Source organism: Meleagris gallopavo, chromosome 1 (genome assembly GCF_000146605.3).
Source record: "Meleagris gallopavo isolate NT-WF06-2002-E0010 breed Aviagen turkey brand Nicholas breeding stock chromosome 1, Turkey_5.1, whole genome shotgun sequence".
NCBI classification, from domain to species: domain Eukaryota; kingdom Metazoa; phylum Chordata; class Aves; order Galliformes; family Phasianidae; genus Meleagris; species Meleagris gallopavo.
In genome coordinates this window covers 181,276,521-181,290,659 of record NC_015011.2, presented here as the reverse complement: position 1 = coordinate 181,290,659, position 14,139 = coordinate 181,276,521, and the positions used below count along the sequence as shown (strand labels likewise).

The 14,139-nt window shown below is 39.6% G+C and overlaps 1 protein-coding gene across 1 annotated transcript in view; it reads left to right on the top strand.

Annotated features, from left to right (window-relative positions):
- FAT3 (FAT atypical cadherin 3) overlaps positions 1-14,139 on the top strand; it is a 78,656-nt gene that overhangs the window by 50,679 nt on the left and 13,838 nt on the right. Inside the window, exons 11-13 of the mRNA XM_031552242.1 lie at positions 9,474-9,863; positions 12,151-12,365; positions 12,943-13,080. Of these exons, the coding sequence (XP_031408102.1) occupies positions 9,474-9,863; positions 12,151-12,365; positions 12,943-13,080 (743 nt within the window). The remainder of the gene's footprint in view (positions 1-9,473; positions 9,864-12,150; positions 12,366-12,942; positions 13,081-14,139) is intronic.

Sequence of the window (14,139 nt, the reverse complement as noted above, 5' to 3'; positions counted from 1 at the left end):
ACAGTTTGTTAGAAGAGTTCACAGCGATCAGGTGGATTTTCCACCTCCCACTGTCTTCAAATCAAAGTGCCAAATTACTCAATTTTGTTCAAATTAGGGCACAAAAAGAACTAAACCTGGAGCCCAGTTTGCTATCTGAGCTGCAGCTTCGTAGTTATTCGTAGTCTCATGCATGTTTTATGTATACATACAGTGTTGTAGCCTGATATGAGGTGAGGATTTCATAGAATCACAGAACATCCCATGTTGGAATGGACTCACATGGGTCATTGAGTCCAAATTCTGGTTCCACACAGCGCCACTCAACATTCAAACCTAATGTCTGAGAGTACTGTCCAAATGCTCCTTGAACTCCAGCAGTTCGGGGCTGTGCCCACTGCCCTGGGCAGGCTGTTCCATGCCCAACACCCTCCAGTGCAGACCCTTTTCCTCACCCCCAGCTGCCCCTTCCCTGACAAAGCTCCATGCCATTCCCTCTGGCCCTGTTGCTATCACACAAAGCAGAGCTCAGCGCTGCTCTCCACTCCCTGTGAGGAGCTGCAGCCACCATCAGGCCTCCCTTCAGCCTAAAGCTGTGCTGCTGAAGCTCTTCTTTCTTTTTTGTGGCCGTGGATATTTCTCTGTGGGCTGTGACTAAAGCAGATTGTGGTACTTGCAGGCAGCAAAAAGATGGCAGTGCTTTCTGGGCAAAATTTTATGTTTGGACAACTGAGAATTCACATCAAGGACCTGAGTACAGCGACCATGACAGTTGGGTCCATGTTGTCCATGTCCTGAAGGCCTTCAGATGTAGCACACATGTCAAGGGACTCAGCAGGTTTAAAGAAAGGAAGAGAGGTTAAGCCAAAAGCAAAAGTTACCATATCTTTTTAATAGAGTAAGGAAAAGCAGTTATGTGGGTTGTTTTTTTTTTTGCCTTTTTTCACAAATGGTCAGAAACAGACAGCCTTTGAAGCTGCAGTGCTTAGGACGTGAGGGAGAAAATGGGTGTTGAAATCCTAATTCAGGGAGCCAGGATAAGATTTGTGGCTGTTGAGACTCCCATAGATAAGTTTATGCAGCCAGGTTATGTAAGTCAATTGTAGTTGAGTTTGTCTGTTTTTTTTTAAGAGTTGTGTATAGTTAAAGACTATTTGGGCCGAGATCTGTGAGACAGATTCAGTGGTCCTCTGATTAGTGCCTTTAATGTGGAGTTTTAATCAATCAAGTCTCTAATCAAGCTGGCTCTGGGGAAACTAATTATTCAGGTCTTCACGCAAAGACTGTGGCAGAGGGGACTCAGCCCTTCTGTGGAATCCATTTGGACTCACGCTGTGAGACCTCAGCTTTCTAACCCTGACCTCCTCCATGAAATGCAGGGGAGCAAACTGCCCGCTGAGCTGAGGGAAATTGGGTGAGCTGGGGGAAGGAGTGTCATTTGTTTTCTCCTCATGGTGGAAAGCTTTACCTTGGATTTGAAAGAAATTCCTGACAAAACTTTTCCCAGCAGTGTTTGACCCCAGTGAGTTTTGATGTTTCAATAAAGACTAGTTTTGTCAAAAAATAAAATACAATCCCTTACCATGTACATTCATAAAGCAGGTGGTCAGGAAATAAGAAATGTCTTTTCTAGGGAAGAATGGTAATATAAACTCTCCTTTAAACTTCAGTCCAGTCTGAAGTGTATCTATTCCCAAGAGAGTGGTGAGGCAAGAAAGTTTTATCTTCCATTTTTTCTCGTACTCTCCTTGGGTCAACAAGAAAGCTGAAGAATCAATTAAAAGAATAAAAATGAAATACTTGTCAAAGTAATGACTAAGAGACACAGCAATCTGGGGTTTATCAAACAAAACACTTGCCTGCAAAAAGTGGCATCAAAGTGCTGGTGAGCACAGCATAAGAAGAAATTGCTCCATTAGGTGGTTCACTGATTGACTGCTTCCAGCAGCATGCACATGTAATCAATGAGTCAAAATTTCAGCGATACCACCTCTTGAAGGAATTAGGGGAACTAGCCTGTTGGTCCACACAGCTAGGCCTGGTGAAGAGTTATGGTAAGATTGCAGAGGTGCCAGAGGGGAGTACAAGGTGGCCACAACCTGATTCATACTGAATTTTCTGTATTATGCACAATGGCAAGTAACACTTGAAAATAATGAAGGAGACATTGATTTTGACATTTGCTGGCAAAGCCACATACAGCAAACTTCTGCTTCATGTATGGTTTGTTTATGTTAGGCAGGTCCCTTAAAATGAATCTAGAAAATTTTGAGGCAGTCAAGATCTGAAAAAGAAGAAAATGAGGACTGAAACATACATAAGAAGAATAACACAGAAATAGAACTGAAGAGTTGCTAAAACCCATCTGGTAGGTAGATAGTTTCGGCAGTGAAGCCAGCTTTAACTAGATGATATTTCTGGATGTTTTCTGAGTGTTTATAAAAATATTACAAGGGTGTTTCTTTTTTTTTTTTTAAATTTACATGAAGCTTCCTATATCTTAACTCTCATCTTTTCCTCACTGCCGTATAAAATAGTCAGGGGTTAGTACACTAATGCAGGATATGTAAAACTTGAATTATTGATTCCTCTTTCTACAGATATTCAAAACAACATTGCATAAGTTAGTGGTTATACAGACACAGGTTACAGTTGAAGTAGGGGGTACTTTCCACTATCACTGAAATTGTTTTGAAATAGGATTCAGGAATCAGATAAACATGAGTGAGCATTGTTCTGTAGCTTGACGAGTGACTGGGTTCTGGGTTCCATTCCCCAGCGCTTATTCAGGGAAAAGTAATAGCCTGTAGCAATGTACCCTACTGCTCCTCCTTCCTATGAGGTATCCCAACCATTAGAATTTTCTTACAAGGAGAATTTGAGGTCAAAACCCACGATCTCAGGTAAAGTGAAACACAACAAACATAAAGTTTTAGTTATTCTTGCATTATACAAAGAACCCAAAACTTTTAGTGTGGGCTAGCCAGTCCTGAGGATATCTACATGCCCAACTTTACCCAGAGAGCGGTTAAGGAGAAAAACTAACTTTTGCTTTTTGATAAAATCAAAAGCACTTCTAGAAATGCACTTTGGGCCCCTGAAAAACTGACAAATAAAAATAATAGATTCAGTGGAGTTAACACTTCTTTAGTGTTTGGAAGTAAACAAACAAGGTGTTTGGGGATTATGATAGAAACTTCAGTTTCTGCCTAAATAAGCCCTACTTCATATTCCATGTTTTGCTTCCCATGTCTTGATGCTTAGGAGACCTAATCCTGTTAGCAGTCAGTCTGTATGGCCCTATTGTTGAATTGTTCAAAGGGCCAGATTTTTAAAACTTCACATAGATCATCAGGGGAACCTAAGCACCCAGCTTGCATATTGAAATTACTCAGAGCTAGTCTCTGTTCAGCAAGCAGAAGACAAAACCATTCATATATCCTTCTGTAACTTACTAAGAGAAAGAGATGGAAAGGAAGGAAACGTGAATAATATAGCCTGGACATAGTGAGGCTTTTGACACTATTCCACATGACATTTTTACAAGAAAACTGGGAGAAGCATGGTCTACATGAAGTTGTTATCAGACAAGTTTGTTATATAAGAGCTCTTACACTGGAGGAATAAGTTGAGAAAGGTACTAAGTGCAGTATTCTTATTTTCATTCCTGAATGAACAAGTAGGCATAAGGTTTGTGTTAGATATCAGAAATCAGAATGGGGCTGTAAGTACCCTGGACAGTGTCTAAGTCATAGTTGGTGGATTTAACAGGTGGAAGAGTGGTATGGAAAAATACAATGCAAGTCATGAGATAAATGTGAAGTCCTGTGTTTAGGTAAGAATAACCAAGGGTACCATTATTGCCTTGGTAATGACTGACTGGGCAGCAGACCTGCAGAGAAGCAGGTGTATTATAGCAAATCACAAGGTTAATGTATGCTTACACTGCCACTGTGGTATGATAAGGCAAACAGTTTAATCAGCTGGATAAACAACAGTAATGTTGGAAAGCAAAGAAGTAATCTTTTATGTTTAACTTAGAGGTGGAAAATCCTGATTTGAAAGGTTGTGTCTGGTTTCAGAAACACTACTTCTAGAGAGATATGGGCTACCTGGAGCTTGATCACGGGCCTGGAAAATATGTGCTAATGGGCAGTATTAAAATAGTTGAAAGAGGGTACCATGGAAAAACAGAGTTAAGATGATAAAGTGTAGCAAGCATCAGATATGAGTCAAGTAGCACTGGTGAAGAATATCAACTTTTGTTCTAGCTTTACCTCATCTTTCATTATTTTTCTTAGCAGAAAGTAAGAACGTAATAGTTGTAAAGAAAGAGAGACACTGTGGTGTGATATCCAACGAGGTTATACAAGTTCCTAATCAAAGAACACTCCTGTCTTCAGTGGTAAATCTAATGCCTTCTTTCTTTGTTCAGGGATAAATGAGATGATCTTGTATGATTCCTGCCGTCCTTATACTCTGCCATTTCATTTTTGAGATTTCCAACATGCTGTTAACAATATGGAAGCAGAGAACTAGACCTGTATTTAAATTGGGTCACTGAAACATACATACACGGAAACATACATACATACATACATACATACATACATATATATATATATATGGTTTTTTATTATATATTATATATATATATATATACACATTCCCTTACAACAGACCCCTATTCTAGCATAGCAGTGTTGCCCAGTATTGACAGATTCAGTGTTAATGCAGCCAGTGAGTCTACAAAGTAAATGTATACAAATGGTATTTACACCTGTGATTCCTGCATAGCCTCCCTGCACTTCAGAAAATCTTCAACTTATCCACGAAATAATCAAGCACTCCCAATCACTGGTGGAAGCAACTCATACAATGCCAACACCATGGGCTATGTAAATCCCAGCTAGAAAAGAAAGGGAGAGTGAGCCATCCATCCATACCTTGCCTTCCTACCAAAGAAAACACTCAACCTCAATGAGCAAGAAAATGGGCCAGTGGAAGATACTATATACTGAAATCTTCTGCTTGACATTTCTGTCCAGTATTTTCCTTCAGTAAGGGGCTGGTCTTTTCGTCTGTGTCTTCTGTGGCCTTGATCAATCCCATGGTTCTATGTCAAAGCGCTTATGTGAGTAAAGGTGTTCTGGAGTTAAGGCTATTGTTTCTCCAGAGAGAAGGGACAACACAATGAAAGCATGCCTTGGTAGCAGTGTTATGGATTAAACTTGGCCAGTTTTTCTGCTTAAGTTCTAAAAATCACTTGAAATATCATACTGTATAGGGCTATATATTTTTCTACAGTTCAGCAAGGTAATTCTAGCAAGACCTCTCTCTTTCATCTCAACATGATGGAGTAGAAATTATAAAATCTGGTTTTGTATTTGTTTTCTGTCTTGTTTGCTGTTAATGAAGTTGTGAACTTTTAACTAGCAGTAATTGATGGTGTAGTTAACATTTGGTTAATCACCAAACACCAAAGATGCCAGTGTTAGCATTATCACACCATGACAAAGGAAAGAGGCAGCACACTAATCAAGTATCTGAAATTGATAAGCAAAAACTGTTTTACGTCTCTTTTTCTGGACACTTTACCATTTTACTTTTTGATTGATTATTTTTAATGCTTGCCTTTTTTTTTTTCCCAAGGTTTTCAAAATAAAAATGAGCAGAAGACAAAGTTAAGTACTGCTTTCCACAGATTAACAAGAATGAGTGGGCTAACTATACTTGGGGAAATACATTAAATAATGAGTCCAGGTGGCAGATTCAAACAGAGGGGAGAAACACACTGTGTAAGGTCTTTAATATCTGTAAATTTAAATAAATTTAAATTTGCATGTGATATAGTCAGCAGGTAATGCTCACTGCAGAATCTCACTGTCATTTGGGAATTGTGTCTGTTATATTAATGCTTGGTCCATTCTGTGTTGTACCTCCACCATTTTCAATTGACGTACACAAGGAGAATTTTAATATTCCTTAATTATAAAGAAATGTATGTTATTTCCCTGGTGTTATTTGAAGTAGTAATGACATAGATGTCATTGTGACATTCAGTACATGCTCCTTTGTACAGAAATAAAAAAAAAAGTGAAGGATAGTGAAGGATGGCATTTGAGGTACTAGATGGCTGTTTGTTATACAAACTTTTCACACCAGAGATTTGGCAAAGTGCAGTCTTCTATCATATGCTAATACAGGTCTAAATATAAAATGTGCTAGCTTATACCTTTATTTAAAAAATATACTACAATCCTCTTAGAGGAACAATAATTCATGCAAAGCTTTTCATGTTCATGTAGCTTATGGTTGTGATTGGCACCTTAGAAATCTGAGAAGTATAAGTAAATAAGTGAATAGACAAAACACAGTTTGCAGACATGAATCCCCCAACAGCTGTGGGCAATCCATCTCAGAGGATTGCTTTCCTTACCAATCTAGGAACCATGGTGCTTGAGCAGTTGTTTCCTTTCCACATAAAATCTGCTGTATTACAGGGCCTACCATCATCTCCGTTGCAGGGCTGCCACTGCCACAAACTGGTGGAGACTTCTTTCTTTGCGGATGGCAGCCCCAAGCACTCCAGTATTTTGGACTTGAGTAGAAATAACTCCCTACTTCACCTTTTCGTCTCCTGCTTGTTCTCTTTCCTGTCATGTACCGAGAAGATGAGGGGAGAACACTATTGATGTAACACAGCACTTCCTTCAGTGCTGTTTTTGCTGCAGCTTTTTGTTGAATTATTTGTCCTTCCAAAAAACAAATGTTAAACTGATTTCCCCATAAAGCACTATAGAAGGGTAGCAAGAAGCTGAGATCTTTATTTCTCCATGTGTTCTGCTTCTGTGTTCAGGCTGGAAACTGTAAGGGAATCGAATCTGTGAGTGTCCCAGCATATATCCTCTGCCCTAATCTTCTGTCTCTCTGTGCTTAAAATAGCAGTTTCACTTGTAAGAGACTTTATTCCAGGTCCTGTGGGCAAAATAAGACAGTTTTGATCATCAGCCTATTAATGTGAATAGGTTGGTATGCAATAACCTACACTCCTGGAACTTCTGTATTCCTCTCTTATTTTGCAAGAAAGGAAGAACACTCGCCTTCAAGAAGTAACTCTTTCCATTTCTGCCTAAAAATTCCTTCTTTAAGAGATAGCAATCACTACACCATAATGTGGGATCTTTTGTGGGATCAAAAGCAATCACTTATCAATAGACACTATTCATATTGTATTATTTAACTGTCATTACCTCGAGGCAATACAGGAGTGTGGTCTAACTGTATTGCAGTCAGTAGAGTTACCACTTGTATGTGAAGGCACCCCATGTAGTGTGTTATGCACCAGAATTTCTCTCTCCATGCTTAACCCATGCAAGATCTGGCTGCAGTTTTGAGGTGTTTAAGACACAAATCATGGGTAGGCCATTTTTTTTCTACTAAGCAGCAGGCTTTCTGATTCTGCTATGCTCACATATGCTGTGGTGAGTTTCCAGCAGGGTCTTTGTGTCAGAGCAAGCCCAGACCAAGCTCCATCTCTCATGCAGTCACAGACACATAGGCATGAAACATGTTAGTTAAGGTCTCAGTTTCAGGGATGTATGCAATTCTATACAGAGACTGGCAGATATCAGGAGATCCCAGTACAGAATACTAAGGAGCTTTAGTGTTGAAATTTCTGTATAGGTTCAGTGTTCCTCTGGTTTTTCAACATACCCAGATATCTAATTAATAGCTCATTAACTGTTCTGGTCTTGTGGAAGTTAGGGGAGGATTTCAGGCAGGAGATCTTACCAGAAATGTAGACATATCTCCAGCCATTCAGACCTTTTAAACATTTCCAGAAGGTTTTATTCCTTCAGTCTGGTCCCTTTAGTTGACCATCAGGTAACAGAGTCTTTGAACACATTTAAGAGGCTAATTGGAAAGCAGAGCATGGTTTCCAGCAGGCTGTAAGCTGTTCAGAGTCTAGGTGCTTCAACACACAGTAGAGTCTCTAACTCCTGGGCTGCAGTCTGTACCTTGTGTGTAAGACAGGAACAACTTCCTTGTCTGCCTTGCATGTTCTGCTGAAGAAGGGCTTTTCTGTGCTTTTTCCTTTTGTTATGCAGTATTGAATGGAGAGGTTGTTATGTGATTAATACAAACAAACAATTGGTTCATTACAATATTGACATTTAAACTTTTCTTTATTTTAAAGACATTTGAAATAGATGTGGTGTCTCAAGCACTGCATAAAAACTTTATTCCCTGATGAGGTCAAATGTTAACTCGCAGTGCTATCCCATTAGGGTCTGGAACTTTAGAGTTGCTCTATCTTTTATGTGAGCATGGCTGAAGAAAAGAGACTCCCAGCTCCCCCTCGTGTGGATGCTCTACTCCCGCTACGTCAAGCAGAAAACAAATGTGATTTGTGCTGCTTTTGATCAGTCATTTCTGCAATGCTTTCCTGCTGGAAAGCAGGATAATACTGTCACAAATTTTAAATTAACAAAATATGCCTAGAAGGGATTGGTAGCTCTTGTTCATCTGATTAATGTCAGGCTTGTAAAGTCTGTTCTCCAGCAAAAAGGACTGCAAATGCTCATCTGAGAGATGTTAAAAACATAGAAACTCCAATTTAGTGGATCTTTGTGTTGATATATCTTAGCACAGCACCCAGGACCAAAGCACTAAGTCAAGGAGCATCAAGGGAACTTGAGTGAGTTTTCAACTGTATTCACATTTAATTAGATTTGAAATGACTATCCCTCTGTAGTGCAGCAAACAACAAAGTTAGTAACTTCCCCTCAGCCCTCATTGTTAACAGCTTTAGCATAGATCTGCATAGTCAGCAGCTAGGTGGATAGGTGATATATATTGGGAAATACAAGCAGGATTTGAAAACATGAGAGAGCTTTGTACGGTTCAATTTTTGCTCTCAAAGTGAAGGAGGATACTTCCCTTTGTAAGATGTCCATGTTCTTGCAGGAGTTGTTTGATGAAGCTTTTGTCTAAGTTATTGTATTATGATTTTATTTTGCTTCTCAACAGAAGAAACAAGGTGCACTGGGAGCAAGTACATTCTGTGCCACCTGATGTATTTTTATGGGTTTATTTTTCCTTAAGTACATTTCTATTCCTTCGAGATGTGCACTGAGAGTTTTCCATTCAATTGTAAGCTTTTCTGGGCAGGATCTATACATGGATTCTGCTTTCAAGTTCCATTCCACAGCAATTCTGCAAAAGAATCTTTCTAAAAGTTATCATAATGAGAGAGGGAACTCAATTATCCATGGGGATCTGACATGTGAGAATAGCATGTCCTAGTCTCCCAGACCTTCACCAGTTCTGTTCCTTTCAGTGCTCTTACCTCCATGTGCTCCCATCAGTCAGAAATGATGAGTGCAGTAGCAGATTTTGCTTAGAGTTTCTATTAGGTGAAAAGAGGAGAGTTGGTTTGCATCTCTTTTTTAAAATTCACTTTATCATTTTCACATCTGCTTCTCTTTCAGGTGTGAACAGAAAAGTTACCTATTCCCTCGCAGACTCTGCAGATGGTTACTTCTCAGTTGACCGGTCATCAGGAATCATTATTTTGGAGCATCCACTTGATAGAGAGCTTCAGTCTTCCTATAACATCAGTGTAAAGGCCTCAGATCAGAGTATTGTGCTGACCTTGTCCTCATTTGCTACTGTGACTATTACAGTGCTAGATATTAATGACAATCCCCCTGTGTTTGAAAGGAGAGATTATCTTGTTACAGTACCTGAAGACACTTCACCTGGCACTGAAGTCCTCTCTGTTTTTGCTACAAGCCAGGACATTGGCACTAATGCTGAGATTACCTATCTCATCAGATCTGGGAACGAGAAGGGGAAGTTCAACATTAACTCGAAAACAGGTTTGTAAATTAGTTCTTACTTGTCATACTAAATGAAAGTTTCCGAAAAAATGTGAATGCTCTGGGGAAAACATTTGGACCACATAAGTTCCAAGAAGAGAGACTCAGAGCTTGTCAGCCTTGTTGCACAGAGTAAAACAAATGTTATTTTGAAGTTTGGTCTAAACTATGGCACCATTCAGCTGCCTTGACTTGAGTGGAAAATGCCTTTCTCCATTAGTATGTCCACTGAAGTCAATGTAGATGTAATGGGCACATCCACTGCTGCACCATGGGCTCCTCTATGGCTGCACATGGAGATTTGCTCCACATACTGCCCATGGGCTGCAGTGGGACAGCCTGCTCCGTCTTGGGCCTCTACTGGGCTGCAGGGAACTTCTGCTTTGCTTGGTTTTAATCTACAAAGATAGTAAGCTATGAATCTTCTGTGTTTCCTGCAGTGGATTCCCTTGTTCTTCTAGCATTCAGAATGACGGTACAAATCTGCCACCAAAGCTTCAGAGCAGAACAGTCTTGGTTTTGAAAACTGAAGTTAATACTTGTTTGAGTGCAGCTGTAATAACCAGTAACCTGGAAAATCTCAGAATGATGCATTGTGTCATTTATACTACCGTGTGCAAAAATCTTTCTCCACTCCTTGTGAAGGCCACTGCCTCACATGTAAAGGACCTAAAATAACATAATTGTATGTTGTCTTCAATCTTCATAATGTTGATTAGTACTAACAAAATTTAAACATAAATATGCCTAGACAGCAATACTTAACTTTGCATTTGACAATGAAGCCAAGGAGATAAATCAATAAAAATTCGTAATGAAGCTTAATCACACAGGGAAGAAAAAGAAAAAAAAAAACTATTTATTATTCATTAATGTGTGACAGTTCCATTATTATTGGTTTAGAGGCAGGAGCTGAGCTCCAGACAGCCGGGTGCTGATATAGCATGCCTGATCAGGGCTTGAGAAATAATGCTCATCACAGCATTTATCAGTGGGGACTCCCTGCTAGCCACTTGGAAGCTTCTCTTCAGGGCTCCTGCTTTCAGCAAGTCATGCTGAAAGGTAGGATTCATTTGGAGAGAGCCGAGGCAAGATTAAGCAGAATGATCTGAGGTCTGCAAAATGAGGCTTAGGAGGAAAGACTGAAGGAATTGAGGCTATTTAAACTAAAAAAAGAAGACATGCTGATAATATTCAAGCTTGTAAAGTACCTGTGAAGAGGGGGGAATAAACTATTCTTTGTGTCTACTCATGAGAGAAGTTTTGAATTAGCTTAAATTGCATTTGGATTATTTCAGTTAAATGACAAGAAGAAATTCCTTGCTGTAGTAATTATTAAGTACACAAATACATTTCCTAAGGATAGGAAAGTAATGTGTCTAGAGGTTTTTTAAGGACATTAGAAGTGAGTAGTTTCAAGAAAGATTGTGTTTAAGTGACCTGTGCTGAGCAACAGTTGGACTGTATGACCTCTAAGCCCCAATCATCCCTGCTCTTGATGAGTTCATGCTAAAGAGGATTTGCCTTGCCAAGGTTAGGGATTTGCTTTTAAGCCTTTCCTGCCATGTCCAGTATCACCTCCTTCAAGACATCACTGGTAATCTGTGTGCAACCAACTCGCCTTTCCTTGATAAGGTTATAGGTACATGTGAGACAAGTAGAGAATGTGCATAAAAACTATTTCTGTTGTAGAAGAGATCTGAGAGAGAGTGAGTCAAGTTGCAAATAATCTTAATTTTTATTATGTGATGCAAGAACCAAAAAGTTTTAAACCTAGTTTACTCTGGAAGCCCCTGCTTAGTCACGTAGATGATAGAAAACTAATTTCTCAAAGGTATTCATATCCCATTTGTTAGTATTTAATTCATGAGAAGTTAATTACGTAGGAGTGAATTTCTGTTGATTTGTCAGTGTCGATTTCCAGAGTTGGCATCTGGTTCTCCCACAGGCTCTGTACATGAGCCCAGGCAAATGAATGGATGTGGCCTTCACATCTCTGTTTGTAGCAGTGTTATTTCCACAGTTATTTCTGTGAGAAACCATTAATAGCTTTGTGTCTTTCTGTAGAGGCAACCCAAGTGCAATTGTCATCTCTCTTTAATTAAATGACAGTAATAGAAAACTGACCAAATATTTTTATTGGACTAAGCAGTGTGAAGTTTAGAACAACGTATTTTGTGCTGAGGTGATAAATAGCCTGCTGTACTATTTGCTGCAGTGAAATCCCTTAATCTGCAGCTGCATTTCCTTTTCACTCAGTGTTGACATTACCTCCCTTCCTTCAAAGGAGCCATTTCCATTTCTGAATCTTTGGATTATGAATCGTGTAAGGATTTCTACTTAGTTGTGGAAGCAAAAGATGGAGGTACTCCAGCCCTGAGTGCTGTTACGACTGTGAACGTCAACGTGACGGATGTCAACGACAATGCACCAAAATTCAGCCAGGTGGTCTACAGTGCAGTCATCAGTGAAGATGCTGCAATTGGTGATTCCGTTATAATGGTGAGTGAGGCCATGTGCCGTGATTAGGCAGGGTGAGGACCTCTGTTGCATTTAATAAGATACTGCTACACTTATTAATAATGATAAATTATGCATCTTGAATAAACCAAACTGTTCTCTAGCCAATACTGTGTGTCTGCTATGGCTTTCCAGGCAGCTGCCAGTTTTCCCCAGGAAAGAAATACATAGTATTACCAAAATGATTTTTTGAATTCCTCCAATATGCTGTCAAAGAGCAATGCTATGTTTAAGACATTGTATCTCGGGAGTCAGCTTGAAATAAGTAGGTTTTTCTGGAAAGACAAAATTCAACTTTTCAGGGAAATACATAATATTTATATTATATTCTGTTTCTTATATAAAATAATAAGGTTAAAATATTTTATGTGTTTTAAGGCTAGAATTTTGAAAAGATCCAAGGAGAGCCTCATATGAAGAGCAGCCAAGTGATGCGCAGCTGAGATGTGACTAGCCTGATAGAATATGAAGGCTTACTCTGTGGGGTGTTGAGTGATTAATGGAGCATACTGATGGTTTAACATTTGTTTTGCTAATTTTCACTTTTCTCTCAAAAAAGTTGATAGCGGAAGATCTGGACAGTCCTTCCAATGGCCAAATTCATTTTTCCATAGTGAGTGGTGATCAAGACAATGAATTTTCAGTCGATCCTGGTTCAGGACTTGTGAAGGTTAAAAAGAAATTGGATAGAGAAAGGGTAAGATGTGAGATTTCTTGACTTACAATGGCTTACAGATGTGTGTTAATTTCAACTCTGCTACTAGCCAGTTGTGAAGTAGCTGCTTTTCACTCTGCAGCAATCAGCCTAAGATACTCCAACAGCTCTTTCTAATATTCTTCCCCTTTTTCCCACTTCAGACTTTTCCCCAGTCATATTTCCAGGCCAGCTACCCTGGTAGCATTCTCACTCTGCACCAATACAACTACTGAGGCCAGACTGGGGAAAGAAGCAACTCTGGATTTTTCCTGTGGCAGCTGCTGTTGCATTAATGAGCTACCTCCTCTCTCCTGTGCCTGCAAGCACAAGCTTGCAGCATTGTATGCAACAGAGGGACCATGGCAAACTGTGAATTGTGGCACCAAGTACAGAGCTGAGACTTCAGCCATTAATTAGCACTCTGCAAAACATGTCACAAGGGAACTGATGTTATGGAGTAGCCAGGCTGTACCAAAAGAGAAAGAGTGCTTCATTAATCTGATTCTGCTGCTTTGTTTGCTCCCTAGATTCAGGGTGATTTATCACCATTTTGCTATAGCTAGCAATTAGCAGCTTTTGGAGAAAAAGAAACAAACAAATACAGTTGCCTGTGTTACGAGCAGGGCAGGAATGTGCTGCATGACTTCAGAAGTCCTGCAACACATGCAAGACCCAAGGATCCTTCTCTCATGCAATGCATTTGCAAAGCTGGGAAAGCTGATTGCTGTCCCCAGCAAACGGATTCAGCTGGAAAAGCTCCCTGCTGGAAGCAGAGCTACTGCTTAAAACAGGCAAATATCCTTTCTGTATTATCACACAGGCAGGATTAAATTGCTAGTGATTGGCGGCAGAAGGACCTTCCTTGTCCCGCAGAACAAGGAAGTAATAGGCTATACATGTGACAAATTTGCTGTATTTCTTACATGGTGTAGACTTAATTGATTAATATGATTTTATTTAGTGTCTCCATTTGATTTAGCTGAGATATATACATCTGCTTTCAGACACATGCTTTTACCTTCACTGTCATTGTGTATTTAAGGCCAGCTCCTAGATCTG